The following is a 20,569-nucleotide window of genomic DNA, read 5'->3' as shown; positions in this document are numbered from 1 at the left end:
CTCCAAAAGCTCCCCCAAACAGGGCCTAAGATAAAGATGCAGGACTATGAGACATCGAGACTATTTTTTTTTCGGTTAAACACTCATTCCCTCATTTAGTTATGGGAAGCCTGGCTCATTGTTAGGTGAAAATCCAATGGCAAAGCCCTTTAAACAATCCAAAGCTTAGAAATAATGGAACAGCCCGAGTAAATGAAATATCTAAATATTTTCCCGTTTAATTTCTCGTGGAGAAAAGCCTATCTCTTCAGTTAGCCTCTCTTCTAGTTTCCTCAAGAAGTGATAAGGTCTGTGACTGTCTCACTTTATTGATGATATAAGTGTTTTGAAGGAGCTAACGACTGGTGTTTTGCATGGCCTTGTGTGCTCTCTAATGTCGAGCAAGTTATTCAGTTTCACATCATCAAGTCTCTCCAAGTAACAAGCATTAGGTCCTCTTAGAAACAAAATTAGCAGTCTTCAGGAATGCTGGTTTAAAATAGAGACGGCCAACAGTCTTCCGATGCATGATTAAACAATTTGGATGAAATGAAATTGAAATGAGAATATCAAATAGATGAGGGCACAACAGGGCATAGATGAAAACAAACAACTGATAAATATGACAAGAACGATTTCTTATTTCATTTTCTCAATCTGCAGCTACATAGTATATCTTTGATATGAAAAAGAACACGCCGTGCTCTATATACCTTAAATATCTCCGATATCAAATATCCAATGTCAGTTGCAATTCTTACACATCACGATTTTCCAAAATATTCTCTGTCCAATTGTTGTATGCTACGATTTTCATCCGAAAAAACAGAGATCAAGATGAATTAAAAAAATTTCTGAGAATAACCAAGGTGAATGATACAACAAGCGGCTATTACAACACTGTTTCACGGCTGTGGCTGCAATTTGTCTTACCTTCAGAACTGAATTATATATCAAGATGTTCTCCAAACATGGGTTTAAGAGAAAGAAATCAAAGGAATTGCCAATCCTGCACGATGAAATGGAGGTAAAACTGGCTTTTATTGATCATATATCCTGGTAAATTGGCTGCGGTGTCCACTTGAGACTCAAATTTAGCTTTCCAATTTCTGACCCCTCAATACAAAAACTATCTGCAAACTCTTCTTCAATTATAACTCTCGTCAGCGTAATAATGCATCTCCCAATGAAGTCCTAAAATGATAGAAAAGATGGTTAACATGATTTCTCAGGAACAGAATGTTATACCTACATAATGTGAATTGGGTAACAAGATTCAACTCTAAATGTGCTTAGAAACAACCAAGCGGACAAATATCCAAACCAAGATGTTGAGCAAGATAACTCTTTAGTTCATGTTAGATGACCAAGAAAGGTGGAACCATCTCGAACCACCTAGTTTGGAGCATACTAAGCCATACCGGCAGCAGATTAGGATGGTTTTGGCGATGAAATCGAGAGACCGGGATGGCTAGGGAGCCATGCGGAGGGGCGAAGAATCCGCAAACAGGGATCCTAGAGGAGGCTTCTTTTTAATTTACAAAATTTTAAATGAAGTCAGCAAGAGATTTGACGACTTCACTTAAAATTTTCCAAATTAAAAAGAGGTCCCCTCCAGGACCCTGTTTCATTCCCGGTCACTAGTGGCCTTGAGCCGAACGTCTGCCACCCTCCCTTGCTCTTCCTCCCTCTCCCTCTCCCTCATTCTCCCTCTCTGCCATATCGAGCTGCTCTCCACCGGCCTTGTTCCTCTCTCCCTCCCTCTCCCTCTCCCTCCCTCCCCCACCTCTCTCTTTTACTCTCTCCCGTTCTCCCTCTCCCCTGCCCTCTCTGCTGTGTCAGCAATAACCTAGTATGGAACAATGCGGACGCATACTAAACTGTGCCGCTGGGTAACCGGTCTGAGCCTTGGTACCAACATAGGGAACCTTGGGTTATACTAACAATAATATTAATTGTTGTAACATGGTAGATCCTAACCAAGTCGCTGCAACTACTAATGCATCAATAGGATGAAAAAGACATACCTTTTTCAGCATGTCATGATCCCAAACTTCCAAAATAAGCAAATCATGTAGCCCATCTTCCACAACAAAGTGAAAAGTCTCGTGCCAGATCGGATTCAAGCTCTTGTTCACAACCTGCACTAGCCCATATTATTTTGAAATTCAAAAGGATAACAAGTAGCAGGAAGTCACGTAGATCACAGGTTTACCCTTGTTCTGTTCCTCATTTCGGTTTTCATCATCTTAAGCACAACATATGGGTCAGACTTTCCTGTAATATCCATAGCGGGCAAGTTTACTGCAGATATAACTGACACAGAAAGCACTCCTCTCGCCATGCCAACTCTTTTCCTTTGTCTTGCTCTTTCAAAATCTGCAACCTTTGTTCCATTTGCCCCATTAGCAAGGACCTTCTCCAAAGAAGTTAATGATAGCTGCTTTGCGAAAGGATTAGGAAACTCTCTCTCCGTGCCAAAAGGACAGTAGAGAAGCTCAAGGTACACCTGATGTGACAAGTTCAATTATCGGAAGACACTTTCAGACTTCTCAAGGAGAAATACAAGTAAGCTCACATAAAACTTGTACAAAGAAAAATAAAAGAAAAATTTACCAAGATTTTCTTTAATCTGGGCTGTTTAGAAGGGTTTTATAACAAAAAGATAAATGATTCTACTGATGTAACCAAATAGCTGGTCCTGATAAATGCATAATCTACTACAGATACTCATGGGCATTCTCAATACACATACACACATGCATGCATGTATGTATATAGTATTTATACATATACATATATGTAAGACAGCATTATTATAGAAATTGGCAGAAAAGAAAGGTTTCTATACACACCACCCTTGCTACCTAGATTTTGTTTTATTCCCCTTGCATCAAAGGCAAGGACATTTTTGCGAATTTCACTGAGGCAATAAATGGAGCCCAAAGATTCAATCACACAGGCTAAGTATGACACATTTAATTCCCAACTAAATTATGAAGATTGTCTTCTTTACTCTCAAGTGCATGCCTAGTAAGAAAGCTACTAAGATAGTTTCGGCAGTGTCTAAATCTCTCTAATTTGCTCTCGTGTAACAACCTTTGCCACGTGCACATGTGGGGGCATGCGCGGTGCACATATTCCTGCATGTTCGTACATGCACCTGGCTTTATTTTTATGTGCATGCCTGCATGCTTGTAGTTGCATCTGTGTGTGCATGCACATAGGCATGTGCATATGTGTGTATACATGGGCATGTGCGCAGACCTCTTTCTTTCACCCTGTCTATACCACAACCTTGCACATACACGTGCGCATGCAAGTGGGTATGTATATCTAGATATAAATGATAGAGAGATAACCACACTCAACTGAATTTGATGGCAATTCCAGTAAGGAAGTATCCAAATGAAAACATGATGCGATAATCTACAACAATAAACATCTTCCAAACGAAAAATCATATGTTTAGAGATAGGGCTGTCTAAATGTGGATGCACCATCCATCAAGTTAATGTGCTAAAACATGTTGTAGGGCACATAGATTCAGAAGCTGGGCCATCAATATTTATTTAGACATCTTACAATATATACAAACCAAAATCAACTATTTTGGATGCTTTAACCCACATGTACACTATATTAAATATCAACTAAAAAGGAATATGCTGAATAGATTCCAACAATCACATTACAAACCAAAATGACCTTACTTTTGCCAAGAATTGTTAATTCAATTGGTCGCACCACTTCCCTAAGGGCTAGCACTTCAGTGAAGGCCTGCAGAACAGCATGCTACCTGGAGTAGATCAAACGCGCTAGGATCCAGAACAAACACCAAAAATTATAACAAGGAAGAGATGCTGGAAGAGAAATTTAAGAGGAGAAAAAATATTTTGTTTAAAAAATTGTAAGCCGAGATTCAAACTCAACTCTCTCACAAGCAAGAAAGCCACAAGCTCTCTCTCTCTCTTTCTTTCTTACACCACATACCAAAAGATGCCTCATGTTCCCTATGAAAAGGCGCCTCAAGCTCTCCCTTTTTAGGACGCCACATGCTTCCCCTAAAGAAAGAGCCCTCACATAAGTTCAATTCCCACCCAAACTCAAAAAACAATAGGAAACCAATGCCCACTAAAAGATAAAATTTTGTATGTTGATCCTAAGTCTCAATTCCTAGACCAACACTAAAATAAAGAAAAGCTAATTAAGCATTGGAGTTCGTGATGACTCCAACACACCCCCTCATTGCGAACTCCATGCTAACAATGCCGAGCTTACTGTGCAAATCTTCAAACCGCTCAACCACCAATCCTTCGTAAAGATATTTGTCAGCTGGTCTTTTGTAGAAATTGGAAGCAAATCAACTCCTTCATCAGCAACTTTTTCTCTAATGAAGCGATGATGAACGTCGATGTACTTTATCCTTGCATAAAACATTAGATTCTTCGCTAAATGAATAGCATTTTCATTATCACAATAAAGAGGAACAATATAGTTAGCGTCCCAATCTAAATCACCAAGCAACCTCATAAGTTAAGTCGACTCCTGAATTGCTATCGCAACAACATGATACTTTGTCTTTGTACAAGATAGGCTATCTGTTACTACACCAAGGAACAACTCCATATCCCAAGCTAAAAGAATAACCAGTGGTAGATTTACATGTATCCACATTACCACCTTAGTCTGCATCTGTAAAGCCTACAAACTTGATTGAAGAATTATCAATATATAAAATACCATAATCAACATCCTTAGCAATATACCTTAGGATTCGTAAAACTGCATCAAGATGTGTCCGCCGAGGATACTGCATATATCAGTCCAACTACACAAGAAATATCTGGCTTTGCAAGAGTCCAATAAATTAAATTGCCCATAACATGCACGATCATCAAGAAGTTTGCCTTGCTCTTTGCTCAACATTAAATTTGATTCAATTGGTGTCCGTATATGCTTGCAATTAGCCAATCCATATGCATTCAATAAATAAGAGATTATTTTCTCTAACAAACAAAATAGCCATCCTTAAGCTTAGCAACTTCAATGCCAAGGAACTATCTCAATTCACCAAGTTATTTCATCTCAAACCGTATAGATAGCTGTCCACAAACACTATGGACCTCATCAACAACATTAGCGATAACAATCAAATCATCAACATAGAGGCAAACAATTACTATACCCTTAGTGTGCTTCCCAAATATATTAGAATCTACAGAAGATAGAGAATAGCTACAAAATAATAAATATTATGTATTTTTTTCCATATGCTCTAGACACCTACTTGATATCATACAAAGCTTTCCTAAGTTTGCAAACAAACATAGGAAGAGAGGAGTCAACAAAATCAGGAGGTTGCATCAGTCAACAAAATCGGGAGGTTGCATCATATAAATATCCTTATCAAGATCACCATATAAGAAGGCATTCTTGACATCCATTTGCTACAAAGACCAACCCTTGCTAGCTGCTAAAGAAATAAGCACTTCGACTGTAGTTGATTTTGCTATTAGATTGTAGGCCTTATCAAAGTCAACTCCATACTTTCGTGAAAATTTTCTTGCTACAAGCCTAGCTTTATAGCGTTCAATAGAGCCATCACTCTTCCTTTTCACCTTATAAACCTACTTACAAGAAATAGGAGAGATACCACTAAGCAAAGAAACTAAATCCTATGTCTCATTCTTCTTAAGAGCTGCAATTTCTTTTTTCATGGCATCCTCCCAAACACCAATGCCCTTGGCCTCATCATATGAAGTGAGCTTTAGCTAATCAACAACAATAGAAGAATAATCCCAATGTTCATACTTATCAACTAGTTTCTTCTTTATGTTGCTTCTCTGCAATGGTGATAGATCCTCAGGAGCTTTAGGTTCATCTTCAAGTAACTTTATGTTTTCTTTAAGTAAGCATTATGCACACACACACATGCATATATACAGTAAATGTTTTGATCAATTATGAAGGAATCTAGGTCAACTAAGGTTACAACATCTGCTTGCTCCTAAGATAGCTGAAAGGAACTCATTTTTTGACCTATATAAATGTCCTAGGGAGGACATTTATCGCTTATGAGTGCAACTACATCTTGATCCACCATGCGTCCATTCATCCATCTATATGTTAATCCTTCACAGAAGAGTGTATCTGAAGACCCATAATTGATATCAACCACACAAGCATACTTAGAGAAATTAAGAAGAGATCTAAACATGATGTTAAAAGATATAATCTTATAAAGTATCACCTATAATTGGTTTTGGTTAGTTTTTTCCAAAGTTGGCCAAAATCACTAAAGTTAACAAAATTGGCCAAAACTTGCAACCAAGGGTGAGTTTGGCTTAGTGTCAACTAAATGGATCTTCAGCTGAAATTTATAACGTTGATTGGAAATACCTTTGCTCTTTAAAGCTGAATGCGGTGCAAGTAAAAAGAATGGTTCTTGTTGAAGGATAGTCCCATATAAGTTGTGGAAGGGAGATTGATGGTCCTTAAATACTCTTGGGCCTCTTCCTATTAGCCCGATCTTTTGAGTCGGTATCCTAAAACAGTATTAGAGTTTGATCCATTCCCTAGTCGTTACCGATATGGCTCCATGATCCCCCTTTTCCATCCCGCATGTTGTCCTTATGAAGGTTTCTTGTGGGTTGTTCACATGAGAAGGGGTATTGAAGGATAGTCCCACATTGGTTGTGCAAGGAATGCCGATAGTCCTTAAATACTCTTGGATCCTTCCTTATTGTTGTGCAAGGGTTATTAACGGTCCTTAAATACTCTTGGGCCCTTCTTCCTATTAAATTGAGTTTTTGGATGTAGTCCTACGACAACATCAAAGTCCAATTTGTTCCCTCATTATTGGCCAGTATGGCTCTGCCCTTCCCCTTTTCCATTCTATGTTGCCCTTGTGAAGTTTCCATCCTACGGGTTCTCCACGTGAGAGGAATATTGAAAGATAGTCACACATCAACTCTGCAAGGGATGCTAATGATCCTTTAACACTCTTGGACCCTTATTAGCTCCAATTTTTGGCTTGAATTTTAAGAAGCTAATAAGTGGAAGGGCTCAAGAGTATTTAAGGATCATCAACATCCCTTGTATAACTGATGTAAGACTATCCTGCAGGTTCTCCACATGAAAGGGCGTATTAAAAAATAGTCCCACATCGATTGTGCAAGGGGTGTCGACAGTCCTTAAATACTCTTGGGCCTTTTCTCCCATTAGCTTGGGCTTACAAGTAGGATTCCTAAGATTGTACTAGAGCTTGGTTTGCTTCCTTGTTGTTGCCAATACAACTCCATGCTCACCCTTTTCTATTCCACATGTTGCCCTTGAGAAGGTTTCATCTTGTAGGTACTCTCCTCTTAGCTTGGGCTTTCAAGTAGGATTCCTAAGATTGTACTAGAGCTTGGTCTACTCCCTTGTTGTTTCCAATACAGCTCCATGCTTCCCCTTTCCATTCCACGTGTTGCCCTTGAGAAGGTTTCATCTTGTAGGTTCTCTACATTAGACAAGGTGCTGAAGGATAGTCCTTTAATAGCTAGTCCCTCGGGCTAATAGACCGACCTGAGAGGCTAGGGCCCGTGGAGTGGAGGGAGCACATGTGTTGCACGTGTGAGCGAAGAGAGGAAGACTCTGGTTAGGGGTCTTCTTCTTCTCCAATCTTGCCGAACTCTAAGAGTCCTAGGGCGAGCAAACCTTATCAAAACCCTAGGGATTTTATCTATTTAAAGTCCTCCTCCTCCTTTGAACTCCATCACCGATAATTCAAGGAATAGCCGCCGATCTCAAGTTTTTTTCTCCAAATCTTTTTCTTGGATCTTTGCTAGAGAAGTCGCCAGACTACCTCGCCGGACTGAGGCAATCCTCTTTCTCCTTGTTTTGGTTTCTAGCCATTGCCACCTTGATCTGAGCCAGCGAATCGTCGGGATTCCATCCGAAATAGGGGTGCCCTATTTCGGTCATCTTCTTACTTGTTCACTGCCACCGGCCGCCGGATGGGGCCAAACTTCGCCGCTTTCTGGGATCTCCAAAGTTGGGTAGTCATTGGTCAGAAAGATAGCCATGATATAGGCCGAGTTGTTGGTTCCTTCTTGATCTTCCTCTCATTTTTTCTATGCCGACCAACCACCATTGCTGGTGATGCTTTGGCGGAGGGTCTGCCCTTGGCCACCGCAACCGGAGCATGGCCACCTTGGTCGCACTACCCCTAATCCGAGAAGAAAGGGAGAGATGGGCTCTCCCCTACTTTGGAAAAGAAGAGAGCCCTCTCTCTTCTTTCTCTCGCCTCTTTTCTCTTTCTCTCTCTCTTTCCTCTCTCTTTCTTTGTTTTTTCTTCCTCTCTTTCTCTCTCTTTGCATGGATCTATGGACCCTAGAGGAGGGTCATGGCCTCCTCAATGGACCTTTAGTTGACTCTTAGAAAAGAGAGTCTTGAACCCCACTTGTGGCCATGCAGCGCATCAGCTTTACCCCGACCATCGCCGAGCACCATTGGATTCTATCATCATGAATCTCTATTATGTTACGTATACTATAGTCTGATTCTTGTTTCATGAGTTGACTAGTTGGACTGATCCGGATCGTCGGACGCTGCTACCTAGTCAACGCATGTCCTTCCTTCACCCTAATTTTTGTTGGCTACCAATGAACCCATAATTGATGACTCCTGATCTATTATCTTTTTTGATTGGATATATATTTCTTGATCAGATGAATTGGGTTACACTATGCTGACTGATTCGAATAATTGGGTGTTGTCATCTAGCCGGCCTGTTACTTCATCCTATACGAATCTGTTTTCATAGTCAGCTCTGGTTTTGTATGGGGGTGTAGTCATCCGAACATAAAGAAGCCCAATGAGATTTTATACCCTAGTTTCTAAATCGAGGTAAGGCCCTAATCCTTTATTTATTTTATTTTTTAATCAAAGAAGGATAGAGAAAATATAGGTAATTCAAATATTGGAACTAAAATTATGAAATTAGTGAGAAATTAATTTATTAATATTGTTGGTCGTTGATTGAGGATATGTTGGTTTTATATTGACATTAAATTAACTAGACATGTTAGGTGAGGATTAGTAGAGTTGTAGCTGAGTTGGTTACGGTAGAGGTAAGAATCTCTGCATCTGATTACCAATATATATATATATATATATATATATATATATATATATATATTTATTGACTTATATCACTGGTTTTGCATCATGAGGTTTGTGTTTATGGATTTGGTTCGCATGAGAAGATATGCTTTATATAGTTTTCGGTGTGCACATACTTATATGATTATTATATGCACCATATATTGAAAACATGACTATATAAACAATGATCATAAATACCTTGAATTTGTGAGAAATACGCTATGTAATTGGAATTTGATTTGACAAGGATAACATATAAATCAGATGGATAAGAGGTGGGACAACCTCCACGAGCTTACGCATGGGACAACCTCCATGGGCTTACGCATGAGACATCCTCCATGAGCTTATGTGTGGGATAGCCTCCACAGGCTTATGCATAGGATTAGCAATCTTGAATTGGGTCATGATCTTGATTAGTGCAAAGCCGGAAAGATAATTGTTATGAAACTTGAAATTAAGATAACGAGAAATGGATGATAAGACACATGAAACCAATGCCAAATGAAAGTTTACTTCTTGGTATTTGTGATATATCTCTTTTGATAAGCCAATATTTGATTATTGCATATGCAAAGATCTGTCGATTTAATTGAGTTATAATAGATGTTTGAAAACAGGGTTCATAATATTTGTTTTCATTTTAATATTGCTTATTGCTATTTTCAAACTATATTATTATATTTGTGTGAATGTGCAGAGATTCTTATTGGGTTGTAAAACTCACAACCTCCTTTTTCTTTTCTTTTCAGAGTTGCAACTTGCTCAGTACTTAGCTATGGTTGAGATCACAAGTGAAGGGCATAAATAGATAAAGCATCATTGTTACCGATTGGATGAATAAATTTTGTAATTGTGCAAGTTTTGTTATTTGGTATGAATTGAGATCATTATTATTTAGTGATATTGAGATTGTAATAAATTTTCAAGCTTTACATATTCTTTGGGGCCTTGCCCTAGGGTGCATGCAGCCGTATCACGTGGCCGACCCGGGTTACAGGTTCGAAGCGTGACAAGTCCACATCAGCTGTTCAAAGGACATTGATCGTCCTTAAAAACTCTAAGGTGCTTCCTCCTATTAGCTCAAGCTTTTGGTCCGAAATCCTTAGATTTCCAAAATAGTAACCTCTCACACCAAGTTACGTCGTACTATGACAATGAGGTCATTTTGACTCTTTTGATAAAGCAGTTCAGCTGCAAGTTTTTCACCATGATTTTCATTGGTGATTGATAATGAAAGTTCCCTACTCAATTTGAAGGATTGACATCATTGCTCCTCTCTCTAGTCCCTTGATGCAGGACCATAGAAGTGGCAAATATATGCATTGGTGGACTTTACGACGAATTTAAATTAGGGTCAAATAGGTCACTTGCTTTCTAATCTCGGGAAAAAGGAAAAGGAATTTATTCAATAAGGGAGAAATGGAAGCAAATACAAACCTGGACAAAGGGGATGCATCTTCAATGATGAAGATTAACTTTTTATGTGGATCTAACATGGAAGGGCATTCCGGCTGCATAAGTCCTGAAACAACAATTTTATGCTTTGATACCATAAAACTCTATGAGCAGGCCTTGGCATTAGTTATCTCTATGTAATAATCTCACCAGAGCAAGAGATCATAACACAAGAGGCTGCATGTTTAGATACTATATAGAAACTCCATAAAATGCAATATTTTTGCAGACTCATTATAAAATGAAACGATACAAATTAATGGCACAATGAACATGTATTTCTATATTATACACCGCATTATCTAGTCTTGCTTAAGTTGATTTCTGGTATACATCAAATATCTTAATTTCTATTATTTAGCATATCTATATTTCTATGTCGCTCCTATAAGGCATCTATATTACATATAACGAAATGTGAATCTTCGAACCAGGTAATGTAAATTAACATGCATAGTGTTAAGGAAAAAATAAATAAAAGGGAAAATTGTGAATCCGCAGTAATCCCAGATATTGAAAACTGACCTGACCCCGATCTTTCCTATCCCTCTGAACTTCCAAATCTTTGACAAGTTTTAACCAAACACCCTTCACCTTACCAGGATGAAGGTCGTTCAACATTACTTGAGCACAACCAATTAATTCAGATGCTTGGACCCCATCTTCATCATAGACCTTCACTACCAAATGCTGAGTAGCTGCATCTTCAACTATAAATTCGAAGTGCTCATTCCAGATAGGGTTCAAATTATTGTTCTGACGAGAATGAGAAGTTAAAAACAAATAGAAGAAACAAGATTGAAAATGGATGGGAAAAAGAACTGCATGAAGACTTACAATTGTTTTACTTTTCTTTATTCTGTCAGGTAATGGGCGTACATGCAGCAGAGCAAATGGATCTGACTTCCCTATGATGTCTTTGTCTGTTAAATTTCTTGCTTGCACAAGCTTGACTTCCAGTATGCCAACAGGTTTCAGCTCAAGGAAACTATACCAAAAAAGGAAATAATTGACATTCTCAGTTGCATTTGAAATTGCATTCTTCACTGGAAAATTATACCTGCAACATCATAATACCTGTAGTCCCCTGGTAATATGGGAACAACTTTCCGTGCTGGCCATGTTATAGAGTCTTCAATAGCATTATGTATTGTTTCCTGGATAAGGATACACATCTTAGCCAAGTACATTAAATAATAAATCCTTGCGTACCCAATATATGGGGTGGGTTATAGTGGTGGATGCTTGAACCTTAATAGCACCAGAAATTCCAGTAATAGATGACATGTCACCAGCGATAACCTTTAGTGTGTAATCCAGATATTTCTACAATCAAAGTGTATGTCTTAACATCATATTCATGCAAGGAAATACCAAGTAATTAGTGGAGAAAATTTTCACCTTCTCTCTCAAAGAATATGATATGGCTCCAAAGCATGGAAGTTCTTCAACCAGTGGTTTAAAGATTAAACGAAAAACCCCCGTGAAGCCGATGTCTTTTACCTATATTTGAAAATGGATGACCAACATTGTCATCATAATCAATTTGTTTATCAGCACAACAAGCAGAATTTAGTGGTAAATGATGCAAAACCTGATTGTAGAATTTCCATGAACAAATAAGGAAATGAGCTAATTTTTATCAAGTTACAAAAAGATAATAGAAAGTTATGTCTAATTTGTAGAAGAGAATAATTTTTTTTTAGTTGCGAACTATGTTGACATTAAGGTTGTGAATCACTCTCAGAATGAAGATCGAACTGTAATTATTAAAAGCTAAGATTCAAAAGCTTTACCTATGGTATAAGATCAGTGTTCCACGTGGAGTCATCTGTTACCTCTGGTCAAAAGCTTAGATCCAAAAACTATAATACTGCTTATTGTCCTCAATAATTTAGCACTAAAAGTTATGCATATATATCATCAGTCAGTTGTGTTGTTAGATGAAAATTCTATTTTCATTTATACTGGTCTTTTTAACATGGTATCAAAGCATCGAGCCTTTTCCATGAAGTGCCACTGACTTTTTTTGCAGTTCCCATCAAATAAGTTCTAACTTGTTTATGGCTCATCAATTATCTGTTATTTGACACTTTGTGCCCCATATTTTAGCTTAGTTAACACTGTTGATTCTAGGATTGACATCTTTATGCAAACTTGAAAAACCACTTCATCAAACTGTGATGCGACTTTGAGGCTTTTGAAGCCCTCGAAGAGAGTTTCCACAAACAGTGCATGATTGACTGTGTCATAAAATTAGTCAAGTCCCAAAGAATTAAAGAGCTTTCATCTGGTTACCTATAATGGCGGACTATCTAACATCATGCAAAATATTAATTATTAACTTCAAAAATTAAACTGTAACAAATTAGGTTAGTAGTAACTAGCTTTTTTGCTTTTAAGCTTTAAGGTCTAATACTTGAATATTATGCCACTCCATGTTTTTTTGTAATTTTCTTTTTAAAATTTGTAAGTTCGAAACCCTCATCTCCTAGAAACAAGCTAAACTCATGACATCATTAATCAATTTAACATTAATGTCAATTATTATGAGATGCCTCAAACACTCTTCTCTTTATTATACAATGGACTCGTGAACTTTAAAATGACTTATTTGTTTATGCAATTTCACTATCTATTAGGACCCCACTAGATGATTCAGCATGAATTTGAATTATTTGAATAAGTGTCTTGTAGATGACCTATAAATATTTTTGTCATACATAACTCATGATTAGTTTCATATTTATCCATATGATTTGTAGAATTATTTGTAGAATATTTCTCTAGGCGGTAATGCCTAACCGAAACTGTCTATTAGGAATTTAGGATGTTCCTAATTAGGGAATACACTGTATTAATGTCATTCCATCACTTTCTCCATTAGTCATAGTTGAACTTAAGCAAATTATGTTGAGCTGTTATCCATTGTTATGACTTATGACCCTAGTGGGTTAGATGTTGGAGAGATAAGCTACCTGTAATAACAGGAGATAATTCAAAACTATGGAAAATTCAAAATAAACAATTAACTCTCAAGTTCTGATTAGTGATAGTACAAGGCCTGTTAGATAGGAAATGAATAATCTATCAATAAGGCAGACGAGATTTTCAAGGCTTTTGGATCTCCATGAACATGTTTTAATTGGGAGACGGGATTCACAAAGCTGATATATATGATCAACTTGTGGTTATGATCCTAGTCATTGATCTTTAAGAGGATGTTTATTTTGTTTTATCATTATACTTACATAAAACTTAAATATCATTGTTTTCCTTTAAAACTGCAACTGAAACAAATAACACCTTAAATGAAAGGTAATTAGTAGAGAAGTTCAACAATGGAGCATTATAAAATTTAATAACTGACTTTAACAAATACAATAAAGTTCTTAAAAGTAGAGGTCTTCATATATTAGACAATCTACCACTTAGCCTATTGAGTGAGACTTAGAGTCTTAGCCCATTGAGTAATATATAATTACCTGTATTGGAAATGCCACACCAAATTTTGTCTGAATATCAAGTACAATATTGGGATTCCCATCCCACTGCATCTCCAGCTCCATGGTGATCGCAGATTTATCATCTTCGATGATTGAAACTCCTAAAGAGAATAAGTTGAAATCATATGTGTAAGCTCAAAAAAGACCATTTATTCTAACAATTTGCTTAAGTATCATTTGCATTAGATGGCATAGAAGACTTAACATAAAGAATTTAATACGCTTGCTTTATTTCCCCATTGAAGGGAAGATATTTCCTTCATGAATAGGCCAGAATTAAGTAATACAATCTTCAGACAATAATTTTGTAAAGACAACTACCAGTGCCTCTCCTCAGCAAATTACAACATAAATGAGATTAAATATTTAAAAATTTAACAAAGCATGGCAGAATTAATGGTAGCTTTAAGTACCTGGAAGATACTTTTGTCTAAAGAACAAAGTCACTAAATATTCAATGAAGACGTAATCAATGTTTAAGCTTGTGAGGTGCCTCGATCATCTTTAAGGATACAGAAACATAACATCTTAAGAAAACTAGAAACCTTGAATCTCATGGTGGGACAACATGATGGAGGTGGTGAGATCATCTCTAATAGCTTGCCACAATGACTCATGCAAGTTTTAAACAAGCGGACACCAGAGGTTTTTCATTCAAAATTCTAAAGTTTTACTGACCAGGAAAAAGATGGACAGCCCAGGAAGCTCGACTTGGATCTAAGAGAATCATAATATATCTTTATTACTTACATGTTTATTTATGAGTTCGGTATGAACTGCAGAAACCATAATCTATCTTAAAAGTGTTTCTAATTATTTACATTCACTGTCTATGCCTTAAGGTATGTTAAAATGCTATTTGATTGAAATAATATGAAACTCTAATAATATATTGGAGTAGTTGAATCAAAATTCATTGTGTGTCTTTATTGCTAAGCCAGTCATGTCGGTGATATACGAAGAGACTGGGTGACTGCCTGGGCAATAGACTTAGGTCCATCCAGGTCTTACAATGGGTTGGGTTTTGATCAAACCAGGGTTCATGCAGCCCAATCCGAGAATTATTCGTAGATCAAACTACATCAAGCTAGTGAAGCTGTATTCATATATCAAACTATAGATTAATAGAAGATAGATTTGAATACAAATTTCAAAATTTAACTTTAATGACCTATCTCACGATCTTGGCTTGACATGCTAAGGAAGGCCTTATTATATCATTAGCAATCCCTTTCCTTTTTTTTTTTACAAACAACATTATATGTTCAAGAGATCCTAATATGACAAATACGATTTTAGTTCCATTTTCAAGTTTCTATTTAACAACATCATGCTTATGCAACAAGCAGTACACTACTGAACTGTGACATTCAGGGTGAACTCAGAATCCAGTTACAATAGCCAGAACCTTAACAAAGCATTCTTGTCCTAACCAACTATTGGTTGTAATTTTTGAAAGCCTCTCTCCACTCATCCCCCTTGAGGGTGTATTCTTTATCGATGCAAGTCTTTTAAATCCTTCTCTAGAACTTCGATTTAGGTTTTTCTAGCTCGCCCCTTCTACTTTCTTGACCCTTTAAAAACCTGAGCTACACTCCTCTAACAGAGTATTGAGTATTAGTTGTCCATGCAAATGTCATCACATTCAGGCAATTAGTTATCTACAGCTTCATACTCAACAGGTGTAAATTTTTTATACCTTTTCAATATACTGATTTCTGACCCTGTATTGCCAAGTTCTACAGCACAGCCTTGGCATTCTCAACTGCGAGATGATCAACTTACATGCCAGCACTTTTTTAGTTGCCCAACATCTTAATCCATGCAGCATAATAGTAGGTCCAGGTGCAACACCTTTTGCAGATGATGTGTAAGATTCATAGACAAAATCATTGTACTAATAGGGTTTGTCAATATATTCTTCAGTATGTAACATGTTAGTTATATGAGTAAAGTTAGTTGCAAATAATCAGACAATATCACACAATTTGTTATATTGTCCTTAGTAGTTACTCATAAATTTATCAAGGTGCAAGCACTTCTAAAGAAGTATCATATTCTGGTCAATCCACATCAAGGCTACAATCATAAGCAGCATGAAAAGGTGCCAGCACTATATTTATGATGACTCATCAACAATCTGTTTAAAATGTTTATGTTCATATCTAGATTGCCTGCTCTTTAGACATATATTTATTCCACTAATATATATGTCTAATTGTCACTGCCAGGTTCTTGTCAACATTTATATGCAATGAAGACATGCCAATACTTATAGCTTCATAACCTCAGTAATGTCATGGTTCATAGAAACATATGATTCATGCTGGGTCTATAACCTCATGCAATCATGAACTTACATGTAGGGTGAGAGAAAGAATGCTAGTGTGCATCACGTGAGTGACACATGGATTGTGTAAAAATGGAACTTACATGTGGATGGAGTTGGTTGCTAAATGGAACTTTGTTATGTGTAAAAATGTCATATTAGTTGTTTTTCCATTTTCTGTATACAATGGCAATGATGTCTAGAATTTTCTTACACAAAAGTGAAAACCAATGATGCTGAGAAACTTCTCATCCATAAACATGTTCTTCTTCAAAGAAGCTTTCCATTTAGGGCTAAAACCGGATCAGAAACGGAACGAATATTAGTATATCCACATCCATATTTGTTTTATTGACAAATACAAATATAGATACGGATGATAGTCGGATGCAAAAATTTATATCGATATTTGTTTTGAAGGGATACAAATATAAATTGGATACTAGAAGTATGGATATAAATATAAATCTTAGTTGAAATATGGATATAAATATGAATATTAGTCGGATAATTAAACTTTATGACCATAAAATCAAAAAAAATAAGTGGAAGGTAAATCAAGTTAATAGCATATTAATATGGTCATTTATTTCTTTTAAAAATTTATGAATGCTATATAAAATTAAATAGAATTACAAATAGAATCGGATATTCGGATACGGATCCGATAGTTGTCTATCCATATCCATATCCATTTTTATTTGATAGATATGCATGTAGATATGGATATTAGTCAGATGCTCAAATTTCTATCCATGTCCAAATAAATTTGGGTTCGAAAATGAATCTGGATGGATATTATCCGCTCCACTTTCACCTATTTCCATTACAACAATTAGAATTAAGCATAGTATATAAGGCTTACTCAATGAAAAACTTATCAGGAAATTTGCATCACAGCAGACAGTCAGTCAAATATGCTAGCAATATTTTGAAAAGCCCACCTGTAAATTGGGGAGCAACAGTACCAAGAGTTAGCTTTGAAAATTTGAGGGAAGCTAGCATCACTGGTCTATATTGTTCAAGAACTGGCTCAACAGAACTTCTTATAAGCTCAGATGCTGCCTGTAGCAAACAAAAAGCAGACACGATAACACTAGTACATCACCATACAAGCAGACAAGTCCCATCTCAACAATACGTCAACCTTTTCAACTAAAAGAAGCTACTTATAATGACATCTGAGGGAAATTAATATAAAAACTTAAAGATTCCAGAGTTCCAATGCTCAAATCCTAAGCGGCAAGAAATGAATGAGAAGCACCTCGTTAATGTAGGGCCATATTTTTATCAGCTCTTGGTTAAGCCATTTCAACTGCAAGAATAACAAAACCAGCATCAATAAATGCTGAAATACAAGTGGCAGATAAAGGGTCACAATAACAAACAAAAAACAATCAACTCAACTTCTGGCGGCGTGAGAAAACTACCCATGATGGGTAAAATTCACCTGGAAGAATCTTCCTCGAATCTTCAACTGTCATCTTTGCAAAAGCCGCCAAGATGGCAGCCTGCACCAAGTTATAAGCACACTTCTTAGTTCTAGAAGCACAAATAACACGAGCTACAATCATCTCTAATCAAAACCAAATTGGTAAAGCAAGATTCTAAATCCTATTAAATAGAAGATCCGACAATAACAAACCCACTGTATGACCTAGATTTAAACAATTAGTTTTTCAGAAATGTATTCTAGCAAATAGCTTAGCTTGGACATGTAAATCTCCAGTCTGTGCTATATGGTTTCAACCTCAGTTCTTTTTTTGAAGGACAAACTGAAACTTTCAGCCATTTAAATGGTTTAGTTTTAGATCCCTAAGTTATCATTTTTTAAATAATTAAAACACAGATATATATATATATATATATATATATATATATATATATATATATATATATATATATATATATATATATATATACATATATAGAAACTGAGGAAAATCAGAAAACAAGAAAATACTGCAAGTTCCCAAAAATACTAAACAATATGCATAAGATGATATATTGTTGGCGATGCTCTAATATGAACAAATATTAACAACATGAAGATGTCTTTGTAAATAAATAAATAAATAAAGGATATATATGAACAAGCTGGCTCAGCATATAAACATTTGAACAAACATATTTCTGACATATTAATTGAGGGTGACAATTGAGAGGGTCCTAGCAGTTTTTAGCCAAAGATGTAAAAAAAAAAAAAAATGAAACTACTAAATACATGGCATGCTAAATGATTGTACTTGAAGTAATTGACCTATTCCTTATTCTCAAACTTCCTATACCCACTGAAAAGTTTTGCAAATATCCGTGCCATATAATGTGCTTATGTCATGCAGGTACACCTGTTTTGGCTCATCGAACTGTCTGCTCCTCTGATACAATCCATCATATCTTTGATGAAAAAATAAAAAGAAAAAATAAAGAGAAAAAAAGAGATGATTGGATGATCCATCACTTGGAGGGATTAGGACCCCCTAGTCATCATAGTGAGGGTGCTTATCCTCCCTTAAGAAATTCTTCTCTTCCTAATTCTAAAAGGCAGATCATATAGTTATTTATTTAGACATGGAATCTAGAGCCATGACAGTACAGCATGCTACACAATCCAACGACACCAATTTTACACCTTAATGGTATCAAAGATAATACCACAAAATAACAGATTTCTTATGATCATCAACCATGTCGATTAGAACTCCTTAGCTATCTAAAAATCGATGACTATCAGCCACCTAACAAAGAATTAAACAGACAGTGATTGGAACTACCGAGAATTGCCAACTTGGACTGACATCAATCTCGATCAAAGAAACATAAGCAGGTAACAATTCAGCAAAAAACTTGTATCTATAGCTTCCCCCCAGAAAGGGGAAAAAGAGGACTCCAGTATAACACGTTGATCGAGAATCAAGAATCAGAATGCAGTAATAGAACCATAACATATTAGTGACAGATTAATTCTTTCCATTTATTGTGTCAACTAAAGAACGTTATCTTCCTAATCTGAACGTGATAGCATTAATTTATATAGGGACCGAACCATAAAGATTACAAATTGGACGGGCATCGTTTTCTGATCAGAATAGCTCACCAGCTCGAGGCGGCTTTTGGATCGGGAATGCTCGGAGCGGAGGAAAGCGATGACCAGCCCGAGCCCAGCGATGATCCCAAGCACCAGGCCGGCAACGAAGGCCATTGCTATTGCTCCGTCCTCCAAGTCAGAGATTGAAAGAAGGGATCAAAAGTCGATGAGATCTGGCCCAGGCCGGTGCCAAAAAGAAGACAGCAGAGCAAGAGGGAGGAGGAGGAGAAGAGGAGGAGCTTATCTTATCGACTGTATTCTATTATTTTCTGAGTACGAGGTACGAAGTCGTTCCCAACATGCAATTAAAAAAAAAAATCAGCTAAGAAAAGCGGAAAACCCTAAAGTTGGTGAGGTGACGATACTTCTTCCGTGTGTTGGACTGAAGCGGATAGCCTGCCTTAGTTTTATTGGTGGGAGGGAGGCGCGCGACAGGAAGTTGTCGTTCGATTTTTGAATGTATCAGACGATTCGCACGTGCAGGCAGCTGCTTGGGTACAGCTTGTCAGAAAACGTTCCTTTAAGACAAAATGGGGTGGGAAAGGATACAGCGAAATTCATATATGAGATAATTTTTAAGATATATTTTTTTTTAATTTTGTGATGGGTTTAGACGTGTAAGTGGATCGGAGAATATCCATCCGAATTTATTTTTATATCCAAATTTATTTAGATATTGATAAAAATTTAAGCATCAACATCTATATCCATATTTATATCCATAAAAAAATGGATATAAATACGGATAAATAATTATTCACTCCGAAATATGTAATTCTATTTGTAATTTTATTCAAGTTTACATAGCATTAATAAATTTTTAAGTAAAATATATAACGATATTGACATGATATTAACTTAAGTTACCATCTACTTAATAATATCTGCTATTCTATTATTATGAAATTTAATTATCCGATTTATAGCTATATTCACATCTATACTTTTGGTATTCGTTGTATCCATATAAAATAAATATAGATATAAATTTTTACATCCAATAAATATCTGCATCTGTATTTATATTCGTTAAACAAAACTAATATACATATAAATATA

At 36.4% G+C, this 20,569-nt stretch overlaps 1 protein-coding gene across 2 annotated transcripts; it reads right to left on the bottom strand.

The window, feature by feature from the left end:
• Positions 1–600: 600 nt before the first annotated feature.
• Positions 601–19,889, bottom strand: LOC103715900 (synaptotagmin-5-like). Of its 2 annotated transcripts, XM_088715162.1 has the most exons (13): positions 19,520–19,889; positions 17,831–17,933; positions 17,687–17,739; positions 17,367–17,487; positions 14,073–14,194; positions 11,989–12,090; positions 11,839–11,913; positions 11,665–11,744; positions 11,425–11,575; positions 11,113–11,343; positions 2,195–2,488; positions 2,007–2,120; positions 601–1,173 (listed from the first exon to the last, which is right to left on the bottom strand). In XM_088715162.1, exons 1-13 carry the CDS (start codon positions 19,622–19,624, stop codon positions 1,027–1,029), a joined length of 1,698 nt encoding a protein of 565 aa, XP_088571288.1. In that variant the 5' UTR covers positions 19,625–19,889; the 3' UTR covers positions 601–1,026. The 2 variants fall into 2 exon arrangements, with proteins under 2 accessions (XP_088571288.1, XP_088571289.1); XM_088715163.1 differs by lacking the exon at positions 19,520–19,889 and having other exon boundaries at positions 17,687–17,737; positions 17,830–17,933.
• Between the last annotated feature and the right edge of the window lie 680 nt (positions 19,890–20,569).

Source organism: Phoenix dactylifera, chromosome 2, assembly GCF_051530095.1.
Source record: "Phoenix dactylifera cultivar Ajwa chromosome 2, Ajwa_hap1_PhDact_Kaust_v1.1, whole genome shotgun sequence".
NCBI lineage: Eukaryota > Viridiplantae > Streptophyta > Magnoliopsida > Arecales > Arecaceae > Phoenix > Phoenix dactylifera.
Note: the sequence above shows the minus strand (reverse complement) of the source record. Positions and strands in the feature narration are given on the sequence as shown.

Coding starts and splice junctions, on each gene's coding strand:
- LOC103715900 (XM_088715162.1), bottom strand. CDS start 19,624: ATGGCCTTCGTTGCCGGCCTGGTGCTTGGGATCATCGCTGGGCTCGGG. Junction 17,488..17,686: donor TATGGCCCTACATTAACGAG/GTGCTTCTCATT, acceptor TGTTTGCTACAG/GCAGCATCTGAGCTTATAAG. Junction 11,344..11,424: donor TAAAGAAAAGTAAAACAATT/GTAAGTCTTCAT, acceptor CATTCTCGTCAG/AACAATAATTTGAACCCTAT.